Here is a 27,904-nt window from a genome sequence, read left to right on the forward strand (position 1 = left end):
GGACATGGTGTTTTTTCCGGGGACTATTTGGTTTACTATCGATGTTCTCTTGTTGTCAACGTAATTGTCATTTGTTCACGCACGTGGTCTGGTTGGTTTGGGACACGGTGCTGTTTGTGGATAGGTGGCTGTTTGTTATGTTGGATGCAGGGTCTTATCGTTACTCTCGGAAGTGGTCTCATGTTGTAGCCCGTGTGAATGGGCGAATTTGGTGGGTGGTAGTTGGGCTTGTTTGGCTCACGGAGGTCGGTCGTTTTGACTGGTTTGCCACTTATGGTTCTAGCTTGGAAGGGGTTGTGCGCGACTCATCAATCATTCGACCTGTGGATGAGGGTGAAGTCGCGGCTTGTCACACCCGTGTTATGTAGTCTGTTTGCTTGTTATTGAATAAAGGACTATGTTTTCTTCTCAAAAAAAAAGATATTGCCAAGAAAAGAAATACAAAAGATTTAAGCCTCGAGTTGGGGATAGGCCACTTGCAGTTGGTTATAATCCAATGCATAATCAAATCTTTAAAACTATAACTGTTTGGCTGATAAAAGATTAAACATGTGGCAATACTGCATTTATTTCACTATGCATATTCAAAAACTATCAGAAAATTAAAGTGAAGCAATGAAAGCCAGTCTCTTTATGCCAGGCAGGTTGACCCATCAGTTCTAAACTTCCAATATCTCAAAAGCAATAAATTCCTGGATGTGCTTACCTCTTTATGCCACTTTCCTACCTTACTGTAACAGTGGCTGAGCAACAGCTCATGGCCGTTAAATTTGAAAATGCTAAAAGACCAAGGATTTGGTCGAAACAGGTACAAGTGTTTCATGTGTTATACGAGGTGCTCCAAGGAGAAGCATTTTACGCGCTTCCCCAAGAAGTTTTTCCCAAGTACATTTTCGCGAAGTGTTACTGAGCTAAAAACAGTCCGTCCTCACGGATCCTAAATAGTGATTAAGGCCTGAAGAAGTTGGCTTTTAGGCCGTTGTGAGCTATATTCCATGATGCAGCAACAACTAAAAGAACACTCAAACACAGGCCTAAGCATCCAAGTCCCATGTTAATACACCACATCACCCCTTTTGGTTGTGGTTTCTTGATAGCAATCCACATCCAACATGGATAAGCATACGTCAAAGGTAATGTCACCCCTCCTAAAATAGGTGCCAAACTTCCCAAGAATGGAAATGTCACTGCTGCAAAAAATGTCACTCCTCCAAAGAACACACGCAAAGCTGTTCGAAGCCACCTAGCGCATGGCATGTTCTTCCTGCTAGTGTAGTTCGACTCCAACTTGTCGAAAATCACCATTCCATAGATTTGGAATGTGCTTAAGCAGTGAACGATTACCAGTATGTAAATGAGTCCCAGCACTACTTTTGATGTGTCATGTGCATGGAATTGCGAAATTGCGATCAATAGTCCTCCATTAGAGGAGGGTACCTGCAGAGCAACAGAGCTTATAATTGCGCACAAAGATTGGTTATGGATATGGAGCTATATACATTCATTGTTCGAAAAAGGGATTGAAATGATCTCTCACCTTGTTTCCATATGTCCAAAATCCAGCTATGGCTACAGGAAGCAAACAGATGGCTATGAGTGCATATGATATAGTCACTCCTCTCCACATTGTCTTATATGTTGGGAATTTTGGATTTGTTGGCAAGGTCCCCTGCACGTTAGCAGATAAGTACTTTAGCCTTTAGATGCCATTACAAATTCACTACTTAATTTAACCTGCCAGCTCTCATACCCACTCACAGTTAATCCGACAAACGTCCAAGAAATATAAAAGTTTTAAACTACGTAATTCTAGACATAAGTACAATATCGGTGGCAAAATGCATGTAATGAAGAGGCCGGAGCTCACCTGTATCTCAAGAATAACATTGTGACCTCTGAATGCAAGACAAATGATACCTATTGCATTCATTATCCCACCAAACCTATCCATGTTAGACTCCATTGCTGGCGGGTCGTATGACACGTTATTGATCCTGCCCTTCCCAATTGAAAGACCCCAAACCAGAGTACAATACACAACTGCAGTTGTGGTGCCAATAAAAGAGACCCAAGCCACGGAGTTCAGATTTGGAAACTGAGCCACAGCTATGGCCATGCACATGAACACCAAGAAGCACTCTGAACCAGTCAATGATTTGGGATCACAGGTTGATCCATCCCTACACACAGTTCTGATGAAAAGCCTTATTGTTCCACCTCCTATGATGATTAGTTGTACACATGTACCAGCTGAAAGATACATTACTGGAACCAGAGCTAGAACTTTCCCCAGCGTTTGACCTGCATGGACAACAAAATAATATAACATGATTAACACTAAATATTTTCTCAACATTAATTTATAGACCATAGATCTCTGATAGAACTTAGTTACTAACCGAAAGCTGTCATTGCTAGGTCGAGGTATCTACTGTAACGAATTCCAGAGTCTGATTCGTGTAGGTGTACGAGAAGCCATATGGTGTAGAGCTGCCATGTGAATGCAAGTGACAAGCATACAGTTCCCCATGGCCTGCAACCATCGGAAATATATTGTTACAAGAATTTATTAAACCAAGAGAACAGATAGGATGGTTATGAGTGATAAACATATATATCTTCTTCCTTTTATTTGACCAAAATGTCAAAAGTATATTATAGTTTTATAAGTTCAGCCACATGGATGTATCTTTAATATATATGTGTTCTATCACTTCTATGTGCTTTTGATTCTAAACCTCTTATTGTTCAAAAAAAAAAAAAAAGACAAAAAGATTCCAAAACAGATAATTCAGATATTGGAATTGAAAAACCAGAAAAGTGGAAAAACTCTAAGAACTCAAATCGATCCAACTAGTAAATAGCATCAACTCCAGCAAGATCACAAAAATCAGCTGGAACCTAATCTCAAACCATCAAAGCCAAACATGCCGAACAACTAGAAACAATTCGCCATGAAAATGCAATTTTTGCAGAATTAATCCATAGAATTTATCCAAAACTTTACCATTGACTAATTCAGACTAACAATCTCATAGCATAATATATCAAATTGTGTACTACATATAACAGAAAACTTCGGAATATATACAAGACCTATTTGAGTTGAAAAGGCAGAAGTTTTTATGATAGAGGTAATGTTACTTGCCATCCAAGAGTCGCAAATGCAACAGGAAGCAAAAGGGCTTGGACTCCGATTCCCGAACATAGTAAATGAAAGCTAGCAGAGAAAGCATTGCCTTTCCTCGACTCGGTGAGAGGTAGCCAAGCGTCCTGCGGATTGAGCTCACCATTTCCCCCCCAATTTGCAGACGTAACATTATTGATGTCGTAATTAGCATCCAAATGATCACTTGTGGGACTAGCAGTAGCACTTGTGATGGGAATGACTCGTGCAGAATCAGACCTTCTACTTGCGCTGTTAAACGAATGAACCCTATCGACTGGCCTCTGATTCGCTTCATCAGCCACTTCTTCCATCCCTGCTATTTTCTTGAGCTGTCTTGCAAAACACAGAGTGCCCAGCTGAGGTAGCTAATAGCTGCGTGGGTTGTTTCAGTTTCAGCTGAGTTTGTATATATGTATATGTTGTCTACTTGGTATTTGCATCATAACGTGGGTGTTGAAGACTTGAAGTGCCAATAAAATAATGTGGTGTACTGGTGTAGTACATATTTTAACAATACCTTGCCTGCATTCCGACTATAATCATGACTTCGATCATGACGATGCTGAAACAAGGAAATGGGTACGTGATGATGTAATGGCTGATGATTCTTCTAAATCATCATGTTTAGTATACAGTAAACTTGCATTTTCTTGGTCTTAGCGACCCAGAGACTTATATTTAAATACGACCAGAGGTATAGTCTACGCTTCTTTACTTTTTTAACAAGCCAACTAATTAGGAATATCTTACTTTACCGTAGGGCTGGGCACGGGCCGGGTTCAATAAGAATTTTGCTGGGCCCGGGACCGGCCCGTTTTTTACGGTTCGGGCCCAAAGCCCGTTTTGCATTCAACAGGGACCGGCCCGTTTTATTTCAGGCCGGGCTTCCGGGTTTACGGGCCCAAACAGCCTTAAAAAAAAAAAAAAAAAAAGAGATAGACATCAGTTGCATTTTTTGGCCGCCACCATCAGTTGCATTTTTTAGCCAACATCAGTTGAATCATGAATCTGGGCTCACATGCTTTTATCCTCCCAGTAGAGCAAAATACTAAAACCCCCCAAAGACTCTTCTACTTTGCTTTGTGCCGACCCCAGCAAGCATCTTCCTTGCCCCAATGTTGATCTCGCGGTCCAAGACGCAAAGCAAAACCCCAAGTTCCAAATCCTGCAGTCAAAGCAAGGTAAGGAGGTTTAGCTGCTAATCACCACAGATCTTAAATCAAAGCCAGAGAAATCTGAGATTTGGGATTCTTCTAACTTAAAAATATGTTAATAAATTCAAATCAATTTCTGGTTTACTTTTGCTTCATACCGTGCAGGTGAAGTGAAGAGGGAAGGAGGGAGGAAGAGGGGAGGGGAAGAGAGAGTGAGAGAAAGCAGTCTCGGCGTTCGGCTATGGGGGATATGGGGGAGGAGACTTGGACAGCAGAGGCACAGACTTAAGACTCGGAGAAGAGGGAGAACGAAGGAGGCGGCCTCGTTCAGGTCGGGAAGAATTGAAGACTGAAGACTAGTCAATTAGGTTTGGGTATTTGACTGAAGAGTCTAATTGAGTGTGTCCGATGCTATGATAAGGATTTTGAGCCTTATCTTAGGACCAATAATACATGGACATCTGTCTCTTTTTATTAAAACGGGCCTGACGGGTTTATGCAACTTTGAAAGTTAAGGCCCGGCCCGAACCGTTTGTTTGAAAGTCAAGGCCCGGGCCCGAACTGTTTTGATGGAAAAAAAAATGGGCCCGGCCCATTCGGGTCGGGCTTTGACGGGCCAGTCCGGGTTTGCGGGTTTTCGGGCTTAAATGCCCAGCCCTACTTTACCGGGACCGTTGTACCTGTGTTACATCTATATAATTTTGTATTATTTTTGTTAAACAGTTGTATTTGAATCTCAAATGCCGTAATCATTTTTTGTTAGACCTAAGCGCCGTCAGCCTCCACTGTACGACGCCTCCAAGCACGACGCTTCAAACCACCGTGCACACTACCATCTTTGTCATGATGTGGCAAGGTAATATCATTGTCTGGAATTGTCGAGGCATAGTGAATCAAGAAACACAAAGGGCTCTCATTGATATGGTTCAAGCAAAGCGTCCTCAATTAATCTTCTTGGCTGAAACTCTAGCCAAAGAGAAACTGATCGATACCATCACAAATCGTTTAGGTTTTGCTGGTAATATCTGTGTTCCACAAGATCGAGATTCTCAAGGTCTGGCACTCTTATGGGGCTCTGACTTACACGTTGACAGTCGCACTTCTTCCGCACATCATATTGATGTTGAAATTTGTGAGAGAGGAGCCTCTGCCTCTTGGCGCTTCACGGGCATCTATGGAGTTGCCTCCAGAACTGATCGAAGTAGAACGTGGTCCTTAATAGAAACCCTAGCACAAGAAAACTGTTCACTGCCTTGGCTCATGGCAGGGGACTTCAATGAGATATTATGTCAGGATGATAAATCGGGAGGTGTCCCTCGTGCTGCTGCTCCTATGTATCGTTTTCGCAACACTATGGTCTCTGCAGGATTAATGGACATGGGTTTTGTAGGCTGTAGATTCACATGGTCAAACAAATTCACAAAGGAACGTTTAGATCGTGGCTTTCAATCTGTGCAATGGAGAGACCTATACCCTTTTAGTAGAGTTATAACCTTGCCTCCCTCGGATTCTGATCATAATCCTCTCCTTGTGGAGGTCATGGCAGAAAGACATAGAACAAAGAGGGGTCCAAGGAAATTTCGTTTTGAGGAAGGCTGGCATGGTAATGAGCACTGTACTCAAATTATCCAGCAAAACTGGGCAGCTCCTCTTACAGGGAATGTATTGCAGCAGCTTGGCACCAAAATAACCACTGCAGGACAGCAGCTTATGCAATGGCATATCCTTGAGTTTCAAAAACAAAAAGCTGAGCTCCATGAAATACAGGAGAAGCTTTTTGATATTATGAAGCAGCCCTTTTCACCATTGCAATACGAAGAACAGAGAATCTTACATGTCAAACAAAGTCAGTTACTTTCACTTCAAGAAAAGTACTGGAGGCAACGTTCAAGAGCTATTTGGCTAAAGGATGGAGATCGTAATTCTGCATTCTTTCATAGGAAAGCTTCTAACAGGAAAAATCGAAACTCCATTAAGGGTCTCAAGACTGAAAGTGGTGAGTGGCAAACTGACCCCGGTGCCCTAAAACATATTCTCTTGGAATACTATCATAAAGTCTTCACCAATGAAGGGGTAGATGATGAAGCTATTTCAGCAGTTTTCAGAGCTACACCAATGAAGGTTACTGCACTTATGAATGAAGATTTGAATATGTCGTACTCAGATGAGGAAATAAAAGCGGCGTTATTTCAAATGCACCCTTCGAAAAGCCCAGGACCTGATGGTATGTCCCCGTTCTTTTTTCAAAAATATTGGGATGTAGTGGGACTGGATGTGTGCTTAGCTATTCGAAATTTCTTGGAAAAGGGAGAGGGTTGGGATGAGTCAAACTTTACTCATATATGTCTCATTCCAAAAATTAAAAACCCTACTGATGCCTCACATTTTCGGCCTATAGCACTATGTAATGTAATCTACAGGATTTGCTCCAAGGTTGTGGCTAATAGACTTAAGAGATGGTTGCCTGAGATCATCTCACCTCTGCAGAGTGCTTATGTGCCTGGTAGATTGATTTCGGATAACACATTGGTTGCTACTGAAGTGGCACACTTCATGCACAAGCTGAGAACTCAAGTAGAAGGTTTCTTCTCACTAAAATTAGACATTAGTAAGGCATATGATTGCCTTGAATGGCCCTTTCTTCAGGCTATACTGACAAAATTGGGTTTTGCATCCAACTGGATCCACATGATAATGAGGTGTGTTACATCTGTTAGTTATGCTATTTTGGTGAATGGTGAAGCAACTGACAGGTTGAAGCCCACAAGGGGTATAAGGCAAGGTGATCCACTTTCCCCTTCCTTGTTTATTCTTTGTGCTGAAGGATTATCTGCACTAATTTCTCAGGCTGTCCACTCTGGAGCTATTAAGGGTTTGAAGATGTGTCCCCAAGCTCCAACCTTGCATCATCTATTTTTTGCAGATGATAGTTTATTATTTGGTGCAGCAACTATTGAAGAATGTCTTACTTTCAGAGAGATATTGAACACTTATGAAAGAGCCTCGGGCCAGAAGATAAACTTTCAAAAAAGCAGTGTTGTTTTTAGTAAAAATGTACACACTAACTTACAAGCTGTTCTTGCTACGGCTCTGGAAGTACAATGTGTTGAGGAACATGACCGATATTTAGGTTTGCCTTTGAGGGCAGGCAAGTCTAAGACACAACGATTCCAGTACATAAAGGAAAGGTTGTCAAAGAAATTGGTCAGTTGGAAGTCCAAAATTCTCAGTTGTGCAGGTAAAGAAATTTTAATTAAAGCTGTTGCACAAACCATGCCATTATATGCAATGAATTGCTACTTACTTCCGAAGGGTCTTTGTGATGACATCCATCAATTATGTGCTTCGTTCTTTTGGGGTGACACAAATGAGAAGAAAAAAATTCATTGGAGAAGTTGGGACAAATTATGTTTGACAAAGCATGAGGGTGGTATGGGATTCAAAAATATATATGCTTATAACTTGGCGATGTTAGCCAAGCAAGGATGGAGATCATCACCAACCCTCATTCATTAATTGCTCAGCTTTACAAGGCAAGATACTTCCCAAATTGTTCGTTTTGGGAGGCTACATTAGGAGATGCACCTTCATTCTCTTGGAGAAGTATACTAGAAGGCAGGCCAGTTTTAAACGCAGGCACAAAATGGAGAATTGGTGATGGTTCACAGGTCCATATTTGGAATGATACTTGGATTCCAAATTGCCCTACATACCTCATTCAACGACCGGTGGACACTATTTTTGAAAAGGTTGCTGACCTTATAAATCATCAAACTCATACATGGATTGATGCTTCTGTACACACTCTTTTCAATGATAATGTTGCTGAGCACATTCTTAGTATTCCACTGAGTCGAAATCCTCTACAAGACAAGCTCTATTGGAGTTTTGAGAAACGGGGCCTGTTCACTGTTAAAAGTGCTTATTGGAGTGCCAGGGAGTATGTTCTTGGACAGGCTTTAGCAACCTCATCTACTGGTGATCCTTTTAAGGAGTTGTGGAGGAGACTTTGGAAGACCAAAGTGCCAGGCAAGGTCCAGATTTGCGTTTGGAGGGCTTGTAACAATCTGCTTCCCACAAGAGAAAGACTACTCACAAAAGGGTATATGGGGGATGTTCATTGCCTTCTATGCAATCATGGATGTGAAGACACTGCTCACTTATTTGGTAAGTGTCCTACTGCTCTTGAGTTACTCTCTGCTGCACCCTTTAATCTGCATCCCACTGTATTGCCCAACTTGAATTTTAAGGAATGGATGTTGGAGCAAGCAGTCCATCTTAAAGCTGAGGTGTTTGAAAAGCTTGTTATGCTCATATGGGGACTGTGGAAAAATAGAAATGCTATGTTGTGGGAGAACAAAGTACAAGCTCCAAATGATATCATGTTCAGTTGCTTCACTTGGTTGGAGGAATTTCAGAATGCTAGTAAACCGACTGTGCCGAACCTACCAAGAGCAGTACAGCACTGGCGTGTTGCTGATACACTGAAATTGAATGTTGATGGTGCTTACTTGGCACAGGGAACACGAGGTGGTGTAGGTGGTGTCCTGCGTGACTCAAATGGCCAGTTCAGGGCTGCCTTTAGTCAGCCGGTATGCCATGTTAGCTCTGCACAGCATACTGAGTTGCTGGCCATCAAAGCAGGGCTAGACTTGGTCCAACATATGCAGCTACAGAATATCATAATTGAAACGGATTGCCTACAAGCAGTAACTGACATTACAAGCTCAGCTCCCATTTTGTCATCGCTAGGCAGTATACTAAATGACATTCAGTTTGCAATGCGGGGCATTCCCGGAGTCCAAATCAGTTTTGCCCCACGTTCTTGTAATAGAGTAGCACATAGATTGGCTAATATTGCCTATGAGTCTGAACAAGGAGAGATGTGGTTTGACCATATGCCAAGCTGCATTCTTGACATTATGCAGCAAGATTGTAACCCTTCCTGATCTTATTAATAAAGCTCAGTACTGTTTCCTCAAAAAAAAAAAATATGAGAAAATGTATTGCGAGTTCTTTTTTTTTCTTTTTTTTTTTGAGATTTGGACGACAGTAGTAACCACACACACCCTCATGCAGTGTATCACAGCGTAGCCGGACTAATCACTGCACCGCAGACGCACGAACCATGGTGTTTAATCAACCTAGGTCCCTCAAATATGCTGGCCACAGGGTGGAGCTGAGATTCGAACGCTAAACCTGGGGGTTCCAGACTAGGCCTCTCGACCAACACACCACACCATGTGGTTTGTTGCGAGTTCTTTGAGTCATCAAATAGAACATTTTTTTTTTAAATACAAAATAATTTTTGACAAAAAAAATACATAAATAAATGTACCTAGAAAAAAAAAAAGGTCAAAATTATTTCATCCATGTGTGTTTTTAATTTAGGTTACTACTTACTTTTTTTTTTTTTTTTTATATATCTCTACTACAATAAAGCATTAAAGCGAAGCGTCCAAAAGCATCACCAAATTTTAAACTTCCAAATTTATCCACATTTCACCAGACTCTGACACACAAACACTGGAGCTATTACCGTAAAAAAAACAAAAACAAAAACAAATTCATATATACGGGAGAGAGACAGACGTGGGTACGCACGAACTCACCCACTCAGAACTCCATCATTTGCCAGATATAACCAGAAAAAGCATGATCTGAAGTTCTGAACACGAATGTGGGAGTTATCGGCGGACAATTGGGAGATGGACTCACCACAATTTACGGACTATATATAAATCACCGAGTTTCTCAAAGCAAGTCGGTGATTTATATCTCTTTATTGTAGTAGAGATTAAAAAAAGAAGAAGTAAGATTAACAATTGCGAACCATAACCACCCCACTCAGTTTGTAGAAAAGAGAAGGGGTAATCGAGGATGCCCGAACAAATAAAAGGAAGTCGAAGATAAACTGAAGGAAGGAAGTAGAAATATGCATGCTTATCACAAGGATAACACCGGTTTAAACTTTATGTTCTGGGATCTCAAACGACGGTTGGATTTTGGGAAACTAAGAGGATAAGCATGATCCTTATATCATGCTTTGAATCATCTTCATTTTTTTTTTCTGTGTAACTCTGGTTTTTTTTTTCTTTTTCCTTTTCTGTAGGTACAATTTTTGTACATGTCGTGTTGGCATTCCCATTGTAGCTGTGACAAAATCTATTTACTGATCTCGGAGAATCACAGGTAAATGCATCTGCATATGCATGGGATTGCAACACACGTTGCAATCCCCGAGTCAGTAGTCAGTTTCTTTTGGAGTCCGATTTTGGAAAGTACGTTTTGGGTTTTATGTAATTACGTTTTAAAAAGATTTCTTTATGATTGATAAAATCATGGTTTTAAGTCCTAGGCATTTTAGGATTTGTAAATTTTATAATTGATTATTTTAAAGATTTGGTGGATATATTGGAGTAAAAGTTCTTTCCTAATAAAAGTCTAATTAGGGTAGAATCTTGGATTTTTTTGAGTCCTGGCCGTTGGTCAATCATATATACACAAAGATACACGGTCAGAATAATGTGTCTTGGAAACGCAAGAATATTGTTAGGTGTCTTGCATGCTTGCTTGTAATTGAGTCTTCACAAGAGTCAAAACACTTGGTCCATGTTTTAAGTGTTTTTGATCATTGGTTCATATGCATAAATTCTCTTGATATCAGTGGAGGAGCCGTGAAGAAAGAAGAGCGATATTTGGTGATCGTTCAAGTGAAGAAAGAGTTCGAGACGGAAGACAAACTTTGGATTAGTTTTTGTCTAATCATTGTAGCCGAGCTAGTGCTATTCAAGTTTGTAAAGAACATATTCTTCATCATAAGTTAATTGTTATTTTGGGTTCTCAAGAGTAAGAGCCCCGCAATGTTTTTAATCTCATATTTGAGGTTTTCACTGCGTAACCAAAATTGTGCTTTCTATGTGAATTTTTTGATATCTGCCCAGTAAGGATTGCAACGTGTCTATCAATCCCTGACGTTTCATCCAAGTATTTTCATTTTCTAAAAGGCATGCTTATCATATTGTATTTTATGCCTTATTGCAGTCCTATTGATCGAGTTTGTCAGTTTCACACCTTCACGTTTGTCTATTGATTCATTCAAGAAGACCGGGTATTAGAATTTTAGTTTGTTAAGATCTTCTCTGCAGATGGAGAATTGTAAGTCTCTAACCACGAAATCTCTTTTTTCTTCAATTGTATGTTTCTCCATTCCGCAATTTATTTTTGTTTGCCAAGTAAATTTGGTGCACTGTATGATATAGAATGCATCTTGCCCACATCGTCTAATCGCTTGTGAGAGCATCTCGTTTTAGTTAAAAGTCAAGTACATCAGATGCTGTCTTATACCAAAATCATAAATGACACAAGCCGCCAAACAAAATTCGAGTGACCCTCATTATTAACAAATGTGCTCCATTATTGAGCCTAAAAATAAGAAAACAAATCCTCATATCTACCTCCCTTTGAACAATAACCTAATCACTTAGAGAACTCAATTGGTGTACAACTAGAGGAACTAAGATGCAAGTAGCAAAAGACCATACTTCTAGTGATAGGCAAGAAGACTGGCGCAACTTAAAGCTTCCCTTTGCCCTTGTTTTTAGGGCTAGGATCAATAGTTGCAGGGTAAGTGAGTTCCAAAGTAGCAACATTTGACATCTTGCTGGGGCAAGGGTTCTTGTTCCTGCTTCCAAGTGGCTTGCCTTACTTTTTCTTTAGCTTCACCCTTGCGACATCAGTGTCTTCTTCTACCAAGCCTAGAGCTTCAGCCTCCAAAGTAGGAAGCTTACCGCCCAAGACAGTTTTAAATTCCTTGGGGGAGGGGCTACATCCACTACTTCGCTTTCTTTTCTTAGAGGGCAGAGCCTCCATCTGCACAAGTTGCACTGCTTATGCAGGTTCATGCAAGCCAATGCCAGTCCTTGAAGCAGGCTCCAGTACCACATGCTCCACAACCTGCTCTACAACAAATTCAACTGTAGCCCTCCTTTCTGCATCTACTGCAGAATTAGTACCTAATGCAAGATTAGTTCATCAACATTTGATCTCACTGACCTTCGAATGGTTGTCCTCTTCTTCTTTGGAATGGAGGAGGAAGCCATGAAGACATCACGACGGTTCTGCACTAAGAAAGAGAAGGAGCCTTCTGAAGTTGAGGGGCCAGTAAGGTTCAAAACCCTGGGTGCTGAGATTGCAATGCTAGGCTCCTCACACTTTGCTCTAGCATGTGTGATCAAACCACATTGAGGGGACCTCCCTTTCAGGTGCTCAAACTGGAACTGCAAGATTGGTTCAACACCAACATCTAGAAAGACTGCGCGCTCAAGCAATACCGGTCTAGTAACGTCATGGGCAAATACGATAGCGATCAAGCCCTTCTTGAACTCCTTGTCATAGTCCAGAAAACCACCCAACAGATTGCCAATAAGTGTGAAGTTTTTCGGTTCTTCATATAAGGGAGGGATCCTGACTTGGATACACATTTACGCAAGCGTACGTATCATTGTCAAGATAGGGAAATATTATGCCCAAAGTTTATCGTACCACGGGGATTAGTGGCTAACCCACAATCCTTGGGTAATCGAAAATAAAGACACTTAGCAAACAAAGAAAATAAATAAAAATGTTAATCTAAGGCACCAAGCCTTAGCAATGCTCGGCTTTTCACCAAAGCCTAATCAAAACTAAGAACCTAGTGGTGGATAAGCACAAATGAGTGGAAGAGTTCAATATTTGGGAGTTGATTTCAACTTAACAAAAAGATAATGAATGTAAAGCAATAAAAATAAAAATGAAATGTAAACAATAAAAATGAGAATGTTGGGTGCTAGGGAGGTTCCTTCACCCAAATTCTATGTGTCGGAAGCTAATCTAATGTAGATGCAAATTCCTACTTTGGCGGTAGTCGTATCCAAGGCGTCGTATCCAAGGCGGTTCAAGGCTCAAGGACCGAAATTCTCTTTCACGGTATTCCTACTCCGGTTCAAAGGCCGTAGGAACTCACTTAGCATGAATTAGAGCCGGTTCAAGGGTCACTAATTCACATCAAGAGGCGTAGAGATCGAGGAATTAGACTACTAAGCGACCCGCCCGCGCAATCACGCAACGGGTGTAAATCACCATGCTTATAACCCCTCGAATACGAAATTGAAGGTTTCTAGCTTAAGAATTAGAAGGGGTCAAGCCTCTAACTCCGTCCTAAACATGCTCAAAATACACACCCTAGAGTTGACTAGGCTCCTAGACATGCATTTTAACTCAACAAAAATAGATATAAGCATCCATCATATGAAAATTGCATCATTACATTAAATTAAACATCTTTTACACAAAATTTGGGCTAGGGCACACAACCCTAGCCCCCAACAAAGAAATTACTCACAACCCATAAGCATAGACATCAAGATTACAAAATTCAAATAGCAAAGAGTAGAGAAGTGTGGCAGAAAACAAGGATAATCACAAATAGTTAAAAAGCTAACATAACTAGCCTTGAATTACAACTCCCACAAAATACCCAAATATTGAATCTTGTAGAGGTTGAGCCAATCGATAGATCCTTGAAGCTTTGTGTGAGTAGTCCTTCAAATCTCAAAATAAAATAGAAAGAAAAAGAGGAAAAATGGAGGAGAAGGAGGAGAGTGAGCAGCCCAAAGGGGCTGCCTCTGTTTTGGTGCAGCGCTGTAGCTCTAGGGTTCTGTCCTCCGCTTCTCTAAGGGTGAGGTGTGTGTATATATATATGAGAGAGTGATCATGAAAATGGGTGGCTGCTGGAGGTCTTCGTGAGAAAAAGAAGGGATTTTGTCAAAAGATCAGGAGCTCCTCCAAAAATTGGGCACGTGTCCCCTCACCTGTTGCTATGCTTTTCGGGAATGAAAGAGTAAGAAAGCTTGTTTAATTAAGCCATCATGTCATCACACCATGGTCTACACGTGCAGCACATAATTAAGCCCAAAACATGCAACACTTAATTAACCATTAATTAATTAAAACTAATGATTAATTAAGTTTGCTATTTTTCTTTTGGGAAAATAATACAAACAGTACCCAACTTAAGGGTCACTCCGAATTTCTATACCCAAATTTTCGAAACTATCACAATGGTACCCGAAATAGCCAGCCCGACCCAACTTTCGTACCCGCCGTCCATGACGGCATTAACCCGCATGCTACGCGCCAAAATTAGATGGGTATTTCGGTAATTTTCTCACCCAACCCTTGTTTGTCTCCTCCATCGAAGCACAGTCCCTTTTCTTTCTCCCTCTCTGCTTTTCTGCCTCTCTCTCTCTGTCTCTCTCCCTCCTCTCTCAGATCGCTTCACACCATTGACGGTGGAGGAACAAGCCTTAGCTTTTGAGCTCAAAAAAATCTTCATTTACAAGCTTCTTCCTTCCATCTCTTTCACACTCTCTCTTCACCATCACAACGCCAAATCTCACTCTCAATCTCCGCCATCACCGCTTGATGCAGCCCTCTCTGGTAATGCTATTGGCGCCAACAACCAGCGATTCCGCCACCGAGATCACTCACCGAGTTCTCTAAACTCTCTCTCTCTCTCTCTCTCTCTCTCTCTCGTTGAAAATAGAATTTTTTTTCCTCCTAATTTTCCATTTGAAACATACACACAAGATTTATTTGGGTTGTAATTGAAAAATGAATTTGAGCCTATATTCTTTCCCTAACCTCCCCTAAAGATGCTTGCCGATTAGCCTTGGACTCCTCTGCATTTGGATCTGCAGATGGCCAAATGGTCATTAGAAGCCATTGACAGGGGGTCACAGGGGTAATTAGAATGTACTACAACTGGGGTTGGATGTTTGTTTATTGTAGCTTTAGTTGGTTCATTGAGGAATGCAGATCACGTGTTTGTGAAAATGCTTGAGAGGCTTCATATCTGCTGCTGAGCTGCGTCATGTGATGACAAACCTTGGGGAGAAGCTCACTGATGAGGAAGTGGATGAGATGATTCGCGAGGCTGATGTTGATGGTGACTTGGTGATGGAAAGATAAATTATGAGGAGTTTGTGTGATGACGGCCAAGTGATAACTCACAGCAGATCAAAAAGAAAAGAAAAAAAATGAGAATGGTGGACTTTGGAGGGTTGGTTCACAAATGACATGGTGGGAACTGGGAATGGTGGAGGTGAAGACAGAGGGTCGGTTTTACCCCTAAGAAAATGCCACGTGGCATGATAGTTAACGCCGTCATGGACAGCGGGTATGAAAGTTGGGTCGGGCAGGATATTTGGGGTACCATTGTGATAGTTTCGGAAACTTAGGTATAGAAATTCGGAGTGGCCCTTAGGTTGGGTACTGTTTGTATTTTTTTCCCTTTTCTTTTCTTTTTTCCCAAATCACTTCCTCGTTTCTTGATCGCACCAACGCATGGTTGATTTTCTTGTCATGTAGTAGAAAATCCTCATTTGCTCTATTTTCTTGCGTCGGTTTGTCTCAATTTTGCAACTCCGCTTATTTTCTACATAATAAATAAAAATGAATTAATTACATAATAATTGACTTGAGAATTAACTTATTTATAGTGTTTTAGATATAATGCGTGTATACAATACGCATAAAAATGCGTGTAATCAGATCTCAGGAACCTTAACCCAAAAACAAACATGTTTGAGAGGGACTTCATGGAGAGATTTGACACCGTCATACTCCTCAAGACAGACAGAAGCTTGATCAAAGCACCAAACCCCACCCCGCAAAACTTTGATGCGTTCACAAGCAGATTCAAACGAGAACAAGAAAAGATTTCTAGCCCGCACCTGAACCCTAAAACCTTTATCCACCATCCAAGTCCTAAGGAAGTGGGCTTTGAAGGCTGCAGGGTCAACCGGCCGGCAAGTCAGAGACTTCCCAATCAAAAAAATTTAAGACGACCGACAAATAGGGCCACCACAAATTCTCCCCAGATCAGGAGCACTACCTCCCTCGGCAAACGCAAGGGAGGCAGGGAAGCTAGCAGTGACAACGTCAATAAAGGCCATTGGGTTGAGGGTCGAGGATGAGAGCGAGATGAAGAAAGGTAGGAGAAAGGAAGGGCTAGGGCGCCGTCAAAGCTAGGTTGAGAGCAAAGTCTCTCCTGGGGCTTTTCTTTTCTTTTAATTTGTTGGCAAAGCTAAGATTAGGGTACTACTTACTAGTATCAAAATTGTATTTGAAAAGCGTGTGAACTTTACTTGGAGACTTGAAGGGAGACTCGTTTTGTCGAACAACAATATTGCAATACTGCTAGTAGATGAGCACGTACGTAATTCAGTGGGCATCACATAATTGATGTTCAATCACCAAATGCATAATATTTTTGGAGATTCTAATTTGGATTTTGGATGAAAGCTATATACATGAGATAGAGAGAAACTTTGTTGCTATATACAATATTATCTAATACAAAAGATTTAATAATGCCACAAAAAAAAAAAAAAAAAACTTCAAGCCTTGAGATAAAAGGGACTGTTCGGTTGATATTGGATTTACACATCGCAATACTGCCAATACAGCATTTATTTCACCATGTCGTATTCACAAAACCAGTGCAACAATGAAAGCCAGTCTCTTTATGCTCGGCAGGTTGATCCCATCAGTTCCAATATCTCAAAAGCAACAAATTCCTGGATGTGATCACCTCTCATTTCTCCTAGCACTTTCCTACCTAACTGTAACACTAGCCGAGCAAGAGCTCATGGCCATTTTGGAAGTGCTAAAAGAGCAAGGATTTGGCCGAAATAGCTGCTAGTGTTTCATGTCCCGAAGAAGTTTTTCCCAAGTACATTTTCTCCAAGTGTTAATGAGATAAAAACACTCCGTCCTCACGGATCCTAAATAGTGATTAAGGCCTGAAGAAGTTGGCATTTAGGCCGTTGTGAGCTATATTCCATGATGCAGCAACAACTAAATAAACACTCAAAGACAGGCCTAAGCATCCAAGTCCCATGTTAATACACCATATGACACCTTTTCGCTTTGGTTTCTTGATTGCAATCCACATCAAACATGGATGAGCATATGTTAAAGGAAATGCCAAGCCTCCAATTAGAACCGCCAAGCTTATCAAGAACGGGAAAGCCATTGCTATGAAGAATACAAATACACCAAAAAAAATCCGAAAAGCTACGCGTAGCCACCTTGCACAAGGCTTCGTCTTCTTGCTTGAGTACCTCAACTCCAAATTGTCAAACACTACCATGCCATAGATTTGAAACGCACTTAAGCAGCTAACCACTACTAGTATGCAAATTAGTCCCAATACAAATTTCGAGGTTTTATGTCCGCCAAATTGTGCAGCTGCTATCAATATTTCTCCAATTGACGATGGTACCTGCATAAAGCAAGAGATATTAACTGTGATTGGTTATAAACCCAGTTTGACGTGTATTTCATTATGTAGTCAGATCAAAATAATTGCTCTCACCTTGTTTCCATAAGCCCAAAATCCGCATACGGCAAGAGGAAGCAAACACATAGCTATAACTGCATATGATATAATCACTCCTCTCCACATGGGCTTACGAGTTGGATGTTTTGGACTTGATGGCAATGTCCCCTGCATCACAAGGAAACTTAATCCTCTAAACTTCTCCGGGTTGACACACTCTGAAATAGTATTGCCACTTACAAAACAAACTAGGACTATTGTGCTATAGACTAATAACACGCGCGATGCATGGTTTTCCCTCTTGTTTTTTTTTTTTTTTTGGTAGCAATGGAGATTGCACTCCCTATTTGAGAAACCACCCCAGCCCACCCCCAAAAAAAGAAAAAGAAAAAAAAAGAAGAAGAAAGAACTTGAACCAAGGTTCGACTTCAGACGGATTGGAACCCCATCTTAGATTGGATTTATCTGAGATGAGTGTACTCATGGGTAAAATCAGGAATGTTGAGGAAAACAAAAGGTGTCTGAAACAAATCATTATTGGCTGCATATGGATCCTCTTGTACATCAATATTAAGCATATTAAACATCATCTTATTTCAATGGATCTTTCTTAATGACCACTAGAAAAGCATTTTAGACATCCTCCCAAAAAGTTGACACAAAATGAACTATGAAAAATGAGCAAGACATCACACTCACCTGTATTTCAAGAATTACATTATGACCTCTGAATGCAAGAAAAATGATGCCAAGTGCATTCAGTATACCACCAAATCTATCCATGTTGGACTCCAGCAGTGGTGGATCATATGATATATCATCATGCCTTCCCTTGGCAATTGAAAGAGCCCAAATCAGAGTACAGTAGACAATTGCTGTGATGGTGCCAATGAAAGAGACTCTAGCCATGGAGTTCAGATTGGGAAACTGAGCCCCAGCAATGGCTAAGCATGTGAACATCAAGAAGCACTCTGTAGCAGTCACTGACTTGGCATCACAAACAGTATTGAAGAAAAGCTTTATGGTGGAACCTCCTATGATAATCAATTGCACACATGTACCCCCAGATAGATACATCACTGGGAACATGCCTAGCAACTTCCCTAACTTTGGACCTGAAATAGGAGAAAATGAAAAATCATATATTAGTCGGTACTTTATGAAAATTTAGTTCAACTCGTTTCTTTAAATTGAGTGCAATATGACAATTTGGGAGTGTGAATAGCAATGTCAATGTAATCTGTAAACCATTGTTGGCAATAATTTAGTGTTTGTTTTAGAAGAAGAGTTTGTTGTACTAACCAAAGGCTGTTATAGCGAGGTGGATGTATCTGCTGTAACGAATTCCAGATTCAGATTCGTGTAGCTGAACGAGGAGCCATATAGTGTAGAGTTGCCATGTAAATGCTAGTGACAAGCATATGATTCCCCATGCCCTGCAACCATTGAAATTGTTATGGGGATTAAACCTTTTGTATATTTGTAATTAGTATACAAACAAATTAAGCTTTTAATTGGGATCTGATAAAATACTTGTTTCTGCAAAACTCCAAGTGATTATGTTAACTATTTTGGGATCATCAACATGAAGTTGGTCAAATATTTTAGGGGCAGACCGGGTTGGTATGGAATTTATAATTATGGGTAGCTGCCTCAGTTCAAGGTCAAATTAAGAGTCAGACCAAGGACTAGTCATTAGTCTCATTTCTTGAGAAAATCAATTTACAAGGATCTGTGAACTCATACAGTAATGGGTACAGAAATTCAAAGCAACTACTTTTAATATATATGTACTTTGTAGATTCCAAATCCCTCATTAAAAACCTGGAATTGAACAAAGAAAATAAAACAAAGTTGACCTGTAAGTCCTAGGTCCTCCTTCCAGGACACTGTCACACTGTCCAATTAGAAAATCTTAGAACCCTAAACTCCAGCAAAATAAAAAAGGTTTCCTACATGGGTTTTTTTTTTCTTTCTTTTCTTTTGTTCTAAAAGCCATGAAAAATAAATCATAAAATCTGCCTTAGCAAGTTTTAATAAGAAACTGTAACAAAAAAAAAAGTTTTAATAAGAAACTGATCGAGTAGAAGACTTTTAGAAAGAGCCAATGTTACTTACCATCCAAGAGTGACAAATGCAAATGGAAGTAAAAGGGCTTGGAATCCAATTCCAGAACACAGTAAATGGAAGGTAACAGAAAAGGTATTCCCATTCCTGGACTCTGTGATGGGTAGCCAAGAATCTAGTGGATTGAGCTCACCACCACCACCTGGGCCTCTCCAGTTTGTACCATCTTCTTCTCCTCCACAAGGAGGACTGGTTGTGATGGGATTGACTTGAGCAGACTCTGATGAAGTTTTGATACTGAAACTGTGAAAGGAATGTCCCCTTGTTAACTCTGACCTGCAATCTGTTTCCATAACCACCACCTCTTCCATATCTGCAGTTTCCTTAAAAACCTTAAATGCTGTGAAACAAGAAAAGCCACATTTATAGGGACCTAGCTTACACATGGGGTGCTTCTAGACAAAGCCAAAGCAGCTAAATGGGTAACTTGTAATTTTGTGCAAATCAGTTTTGTAAGACTTGAAGTAAAAAAGGAGGGTCTAAGTTTTCTTTCTCCTTTTCTTCTTTTCCTTCTTCTTCTTCTTCTTCATTTTTCTTTTTCGACAGAACTTCGACTAAATAAATGAAATTTCTAAATGATAAAAGAATAAAAATACAAAACCAAAAAAATAAAAATAAGAGAATACAAAGAGAAAAGTTTATGAAACTTGAACATTTAGCAAACATATGGCTAAATTAGTATCCTATTCCTTAGATCACACTTACCTTGTCAGTAACTAACTAAACAAACTAAGTTAAATCACCCTTACATGTAAATCCAACGATTGAAAACAAAACAGCTCAACTCAAAAATAATTTTCTGGTTAGTTATTGACCATGTGAACAATCATCTAGATTTTTTTTTTTTCAATACAGTATTCTAGAAGTCTTTTTTTTTGTTAAAATTCTAGAAGTTATTATGAAACACAATCTTCTTATTTTTTGTGAATAATAAAAAAAGATGTGAGGAGATGTGAACTTTGCTTCATTGGTGGTTGGACTAGGGCTAATACCCAACCCTTTGCTACCAAAACCTTGTTTGCTGAATCACTGTCTTAGTCAGCTATCAATTTTCATTTGCTTCATTTTTCTTTCTGACTGGTTGTAAAAAATTGCAACATCCAAGCGCTTGTATTTGAGTTTAGGACTTACCTTTGTGAGAAAGCTCGAAAATCACTGTTGCTGCTTTACTGACCCTCCTTCGCCTCTTCATATGAACTATGGAATTCTTGTGTTTTAGGGTTTAAGGTTTGTATTTAAGACACTTTACTATGTTCGATCTATGTACATATAAGACATACTCCACATCTTTTTGGTCATTTCAATCAAGTGGAAAAATTAAAAGAAAAAAAAAATTCTAATTAGGTCATATTTTATGAATTTCCCATTTAATCAACATGAACTTTTTATTTCCTATTAAGGAGTTTTGTTGTAAGACAATAGTTTCTTAATATTATGGTATTGACGAGTTTTAAGCATTATTTGGCCGTATAAATGTGGGTAGGAGGACTTGATGCCTACAAATGTTGAAAAATTAAAATTTATTATTAGATAGTAAATTACTTTGAGTCTGTGGGAAAAAAAAAATTTCTCATGTTTAGATGGGCAAAATTTCCTTATTTTAATTTATTGGTGAAAGACTCAAAAAAAAAAAATCTAACAATAAAGTATGATTAGAAAGGTAAAAAATCCCTAAGAACTAAAATGACATGAATTCTAAATCACAATTATTAATTAATGACAATAGTAATAAAAACGGACAAAATTTGGGACCCAGCGTGGACAGCCTAGACCGACTTGGATTGTCCACCAAGTCGTGACATCAGCAGTGATGTAATTACGCGACGTCATGCCATTAATTTTCCCACAAAAGTAATGCGCTTTTTCAGGTTTTTATTGTGGATTTATTTGGAACAAAACAAACAATTCTGAAGGCCCCAAAAAAAGAAGAAAAAAAGCCGAAAAAGAATTAATTGATTTCTTTATCCATTTACCCCATTTTTAGAGATTTTTTTCCCACTTACCTCATTAAGGGGGGTGTATTCAATCTAGATTTTAAATGATTTTATCTGACTTTTTATAATCCATGGATTCTCATGAATTCTGAAGAATCCACGGATTGTTTTAATTCCATACGGATTTAAACAGATTTTAATGTATTGTATTAGCAAGATTTGTTTGGATTTTAATAAGTGCTTGGATTTCTTGGACAATGATAAATTGATAAGGCTGGCCATTATGATTGCTGCAGATACAAATAATCGAATAAAAACCGCTACAAGAGATTTTATACACAATAATCTATTGTCCTTTTAATTTTCAAGTACCATCACAATGCAATACCATTCAGATACTATACACCATATATAACATAACATCAACAAAGCCTCTACAAGTATAGTTGACAACAAATTTTCCTACTCAGGGCAAATTTCAGCAAACAGTGGGAATCTTCTTCTTGTAGTAGAACCATAGACAAGACTCAGCACAGCATTGCTGGGTGCATCCGTATCTTCCTTCGTTGAAGGTATTTCAGTTGGAGACAAGATAACCTCAATGCCATCATCTTGGGGTGACCAGTCCTTGTAGCTGATGACAGTAACTGGGATCTTGCCGGTGTTATTTGGCTTTGGCAATGAGGTTAACGTTGTTGTTGCTGCTGCTTCTGTAACAGCTAATGCCATGACCTGATGGGAAAAGTAGGACTTCAAGCTGGGTGTGCATAATCTTGACTCTTGAGCTACTTGTAAACTTGCACATCTGTGCCTGGGAAACAATAACAGAATAAAAGTACAATGGCAGTTTCAATATATAGTTGAATATGTCAAAATTTGGCAGCTAATTAGCGCTTATCCGACTGCTAACCTCAGATATGTTCTTGGCAGGGAAAGAAGTTGACGCAGATCTTCTTGGACATTTCAGAGTGAACATTAGGTTCGTGTACAGAACTGTCACTGACTACTAAAAATATATACAGTACCTCATGGACTGAAGTACACTTACAATTTAACCTCTCAATGACCAACTAAATTCGATAGAACACTATTACTTTCATTTCCATAATTATTAAGCTTGTGGACGGATGGCACATAAGCTACTACTTGTTTACTTCAGAGAAGGCAGGTTAACTTTACCTGACTTCCTTATCAACTCTAGCATTAACTCAAGGTACAAAAACATGACTTCAAAATCTTATCGCCAAGGCAACAACTTATTGTCCAACTGTGACCTAGGCTATGTTTGGGGGGGCTTTTTTGCTCCCCTGCTTATAAGCACAAGAGCATCAAGTGTTTGGTGACTGAGCTTATTCTCAGGTTTTGAAAAAAGCTGCCCCAGCTTCTATCTAAACGCAGAAGCTGACTCCCCCCAGCTTTTAGAAGCCAGAAGCTCGATCGGTACTGTAGCGGTAGTTACTGTTCATTAATGAATTTTTTTAAATCTCGAATTCTATCCTCCGTTGGCTGAAACAATTACAGCCATCTGCCACCCACCCTCGATATCAGTCTCTCGCTCTCCCATCTCCCATCTCCCATCTCCCTCTGCTCGATCCCATCTCCCTCAAATAACATCACAGAACGCATCCCATCACAGAACGCATCCCATCCGATCTCCCTCTGCTCGATCTCCCTCTGTTCGATCTCCCTCTCACAGAACCCATCCAATCACAGAACGCATCCCATCCGATCTCCCTCTGCTCGATCTCCCTCTCACAGAACCCATCCAATCACAGAACGCATCTCGGCCTCACTTGCATCTGAAATTGAAGCCTCAATCAAGCAATTTTCGAATCAAGCAAGTCAGTCTCCTGCCTCTGCTTCGTTCTTATCTTTAATGTAATTGTTGTTATAATTGTTTTGATTTTCGTAGTTCTTGTTAAAGCTTTTGCATTGTGACTTTCGCAACCTCTTAGTACTTTAGCGACCTATTTGTAAGTCGTGACCACCCTCTACCCATCTTCTTGAAATGTTAATGAATTAATGATAGAAATATTTTTCTCATGCTGTCATGTCACATGTCAAAACCATCAACTTGAGTAAACACAGCATTGTCAAATATCTCGAGGAATAGTAATACTACAACTCGTATGTGATGATCTTTGATACAGCTAGTAACGACATTTTCTGCTTGTGCTTGTGTATAACCAAGCAAATATTGTTGTTTAGTAAGCTTAAGAAGCAGAGGAGTTCAAGAACACTAGAGAAAACAAAATGCAAAAGAAAAAGAGGTCCAATAGAAACATTTCGCAGTCATTTGTAACTACCTTTCCTTGGATGTCAACAGACATGTGGTAAAACCTAAGATTCATACAATTAGCATGTCAAAATAAGTCTCTAATGGACCATCATTTTGACTAACCTAGCATCATCAGAAATCTAAATGAATTCCAAATGTTGCAATGTCATTTACTCGTACCTAAGGGCAACTCCAACCATAGGCACCATTTGGGGGTGCTATTCTCATTTTAGCACCCCCTTGTTACACTATTCATATAGGACTCAATTCTCATCTCCAACCATTAGACCTATATGGGGTGTTATTTTCACTATTATTGATTAAAATATAATATAAGTATAATATAAAACGTTCAGACAAAAAAAAAAAAAAAAAAAGGCCAAAATCGGATCGTCCATATTCAAACTGGAGCGATCTCAGCCGTCCATTTAGTGACCGTTGGGTGTGCCAACGGTCGGCAGCAGACAGCGCTGGCATCGCGGGGCCCACTGCAGCAGACGAAAGCAGGTGCATTTTCTCTCTCCAGCGCAGGTTGGCGCGTCTTCCTCCTCCCCTGTTCTCCCTTCTGCGCGTGCTGCACACCCAAGGCTTCCAGCGCGTCAAGCCGCATATTGGGCTGGGTCATCAGAAGCTGTGGTCCCGGGCAACAGTGATCAGTCTTGGTCTTGGATTTGTCTCAAATATGAGACTACAAATGAGACCAAGTGCCATAATTATAGAACCAGATCCACCAAAAACACAAGGTTGGAGAAGAAAAGTCTTATAATTGGCAAAATATAGGTTTGGCACCACAAGGTTGGAGTTGCCCTAATGCCCTCTAAAGGCAGGAAGTGACAACATTTTCCGCTTCACTGCATTTTTATTGACCATAGCATCTATTTGTAAGTTTACTCTTCCTAAAATGTTAGTGAACTACTGGTAAAATGTTACTGTCGTTTCTCGAACATTCATTTCACAAGTCAAAAAAAGCTCTTAATGGATTGTATTTTTCGCTGACCATAGCAGTAGCTGAAATCTCAAGGAATTGTGGATGTTGGAATGTTAAGCCCAAGATGGCGAACCATATTAGTTCAAGAGCAAAAACCCTAAACTAATTCAAGTTTGCATCTTGCAGCGTCTATAAATATTACACGAAGTGTAATTCCCAAATCTCAACCAAAACGAAACAAAAAAAAATCACACAAAGACTAATCACCTTGCACCAGTTGTTAAAAGAACCAATTGCAATTGAACATAATTATGATTTCATGAAAATAGTATTACTTGGACCATTATCCTGTCATACATGAACAACAATGAATATAAATCGATGAACAAGAGAGAGAAAGAGATGGATAACTAGCCTTTGGAGTCGTAGCTTTGGGGACCGAAGTGTCGTCAATCACCAGAAGCTCCTCCCTCTGTGCGCGATTGGATTCTGCATGAGCGCAAGCGGTAACAATTGACGACGGCGGTACTTGAAGACGTCGATCAGTTGGTGTTTGTACCAAGCACCCCAGAATCCTACACAATCTCACGTCTAGAGGATGGATTTTGGATAGGGTTTGGTATTTATACTAAGCACCCTCAAATCCTACACAATCAAGCACCTAATATAATCCTTCAAAATCGTTAGACTTTTGAATACCACTAGATTTGAAAGGAATTTTTTAAATCTTGATTGAATACCACAAAATTTTAAAGGATTTTTTAAAATCCTAATTGAATACCACAAGATTTTAAAAGACTTCTAAAATACAAAACAATCCAATAGACTCCTAATTGAATACACCCCCCTAAGTTTTTTTAATTCCCTCTTACCCAAAACACTCTAAGGAGGTCTTCCCTAATACCCCATTAAGATTTTTTTTTTGTTTTTTAAATTTTTTTAATACCATTTTACCCTCACCCCTTTGAAACTTAAAGAGAGAGAGAAAATGGAAGAGAGAGAAACCATAGGAGACTTCGCCGGAGCCCGGTCACCGGCCCCCGGAATCCGGTCACCGGCCGCCGGAATCCGGTCACCGGCCGCCGGAATCCGGCCAACTTTCGCCGGATTCCGGTCACCGGTCGCCGGAATCCGGCCAACTTTTGCCGGATTCCGGTCGCCGGATTTTGGTCACCGGTTGCCGCTCACCGGAATTTGCTGAAAATCTCACCGGAAATGTTTTTTTTGCCCCCAATAGACATCTATTGCCCCCCAATAGACTTTTATTGCCCCCCCAATAGACGTCTATTGCCCCGATAGTCTATTGCCCCCCAATAGACGACTATCAGCCATGTATTGCCCCCCAATAGACTTCTATTGCCCCCTAATAGACATCTATTGCCCCCAATAGATGTCTATTAGTCATGTATTGCCCCCTAATAGACGTCTATTGCCCCCTAATAGACGTCTATTGCCCCCAATAGATGTCTATTAGCCATGTATTGCCCCCCAATAGACGTCTATTGCCCCCCAATAGAACTTTCGGTAGTCGGAATGGGAACTAATCTTCCTAAAATTAGACAAATAAAACTTTGATTAAAGAAAAAAATGAAGAGATTATATCAATTCAAAACGTCTATTGCCCTCCAATAGACGTCTATTGCCCCCCGATAGATATTCAATTTTTTTTGTTTCTTTCCTTCTGCCCTATTAACATGATCGATCCTACTCACTGATACATATTTCCAAAAGCAAAACTTAATAAACAACCTCCATAATAAATCACCAGACCGTGATTGATCTATCTTATTCAATCCATGTTATATTGCTATAAAGGCCCAGTAAAAATAAAGCAGGTCCTAAAGCCAGAAAGATATTAAGAAGAAAAAAAAAAAGGCATGCGATTTTGCAACCACAAGTTTGCACATCTATTGCCAAAAAAAATGTTTGCACATCGTTCTGGAAGTGTTAAGCTGAGGTTGAAATTGAATTGAAGAGAGTAATGGGCCCCAGAATGCTGAAACCCACGCCAAGTCAAAAAAGAGGAAATGTATGCTACCTGAAAGGTCAAAGAGGGAGAGATAGTTTCCTCTCCGTCTCACGGAGAATGACATGTATGCTACCTGAAAGATAAAAAAAGGACAGTTTCCTCTCCGTCTCATGCAGAAACAGTATAGATCGGGGAAAGACTAAGAGAGAGAGAGAGAGAGCGCGCGCGCGCAGAGACAGCCCTCCCATCCCTTTGGAGTCTCCCAAGCTCGCCGGACCTTCCCGTCGCCGAGAAGGTGAACCGTGAAGGCGAGAACAATCAGGCGCTGCCGGAGCCGCTCGATCTCGGCGGAGACGGAGTTGGAGAGCCAGGACAAGCTAGTCGACGGCGGAGAAAGCGCTTTGAGACGGCGGAGGAGAGATAGGAGAGTGAGAGAGAGCGCGCGGAGAGAGAAATCGGAATGAGAGAGACAGATGAGAGAGTGGCAGTGGCTGTAGTTTATTAATTAGAACGAGGGCAAAATTGACTTTTTACACTAAAATGGGTGAGTGAGAATAAAAATTTGTTGCTGGGGTAAGTGAGATAATTTTAGTAGATTTTGGTGCTTTGGGTCAAGGACCCTTCCAAATATTCAACCTAGTATGATATAACTATAATAGTGCTGACACTTGGACATGCACTACAGGCATTTTCTATGTTTTAAGTCAATGATGTCAATTTTTTTTTTTATCAAAGTCAAAATTGGTGGATTAATGTGAGATTGTGAATTCTGGCTTTACACGGATCTAGTGATGGTAGCACAAGGAAAAAAAGGGATAGAGGGACCAGATGATGATCATAATGAAACAAAATTTAATGCAAAAGATCATGAGAAAATAAAAATAATCCAACGGCTTATATTGAAGAAAAAGATTACGTAAACTCACAACTAATCAAAGAAATGATTCATATTTCAAATAGA

The 27,904-nt window shown here is 40.0% G+C and overlaps 2 protein-coding genes and 1 long non-coding RNA gene across 3 annotated transcripts; all 3 read right to left on the bottom strand.

Annotated features, from left to right (window-relative positions):
* Window positions 1–424: 424 nt before the first annotated feature.
* Window positions 425–4,979, bottom strand: LOC133735278 (lysine histidine transporter-like 8). Its single transcript, XM_062162685.1, has 7 exons — window positions 4,482–4,979; window positions 3,920–4,334; window positions 3,149–3,731; window positions 2,400–2,533; window positions 1,868–2,301; window positions 1,538–1,669; window positions 425–1,437 (listed from the first exon to the last, which is right to left on the bottom strand). The coding sequence occupies exons 3-7, from the start codon at window positions 3,478–3,480 to the stop codon at window positions 949–951; spliced, it is 1,521 nt and encodes a 506-aa protein (XP_062018669.1). The 5' UTR covers window positions 3,481–3,731; window positions 3,920–4,334; window positions 4,482–4,979; the 3' UTR covers window positions 425–948.
* Window positions 4,980–16,693: 11,714 nt separating this feature from the next.
* On the bottom strand, window positions 16,694–20,418 carry LOC133739109 (lysine histidine transporter-like 8). Its single transcript, XM_062166831.1, has 5 exons — window positions 19,826–20,418; window positions 19,010–19,143; window positions 18,407–18,822; window positions 17,744–17,875; window positions 16,694–17,650 (listed from the first exon to the last, which is right to left on the bottom strand). The coding sequence occupies exons 1-5, from the start codon at window positions 20,218–20,220 to the stop codon at window positions 17,162–17,164; spliced, it is 1,566 nt and encodes a 521-aa protein (XP_062022815.1). The 5' UTR covers window positions 20,221–20,418; the 3' UTR covers window positions 16,694–17,161.
* Window positions 20,419–22,074: 1,656 nt separating this feature from the next.
* LOC133741512 (uncharacterized) lies at window positions 22,075–23,040 on the bottom strand. Its single transcript, XR_009861980.1, has 2 exons — window positions 22,679–23,040; window positions 22,075–22,579 (listed from the first exon to the last, which is right to left on the bottom strand). It is a non-coding gene; the product is annotated as an uncharacterized LOC133741512 (long non-coding RNA).
* Between the last annotated feature and the right edge of the window lie 4,864 nt (window positions 23,041–27,904).

The sequence above is a fragment of the Rosa rugosa genome, chromosome 3, assembly GCF_958449725.1.
Source record: "Rosa rugosa chromosome 3, drRosRugo1.1, whole genome shotgun sequence".
Lineage (NCBI taxonomy): Eukaryota > Viridiplantae > Streptophyta > Magnoliopsida > Rosales > Rosaceae > Rosa > Rosa rugosa.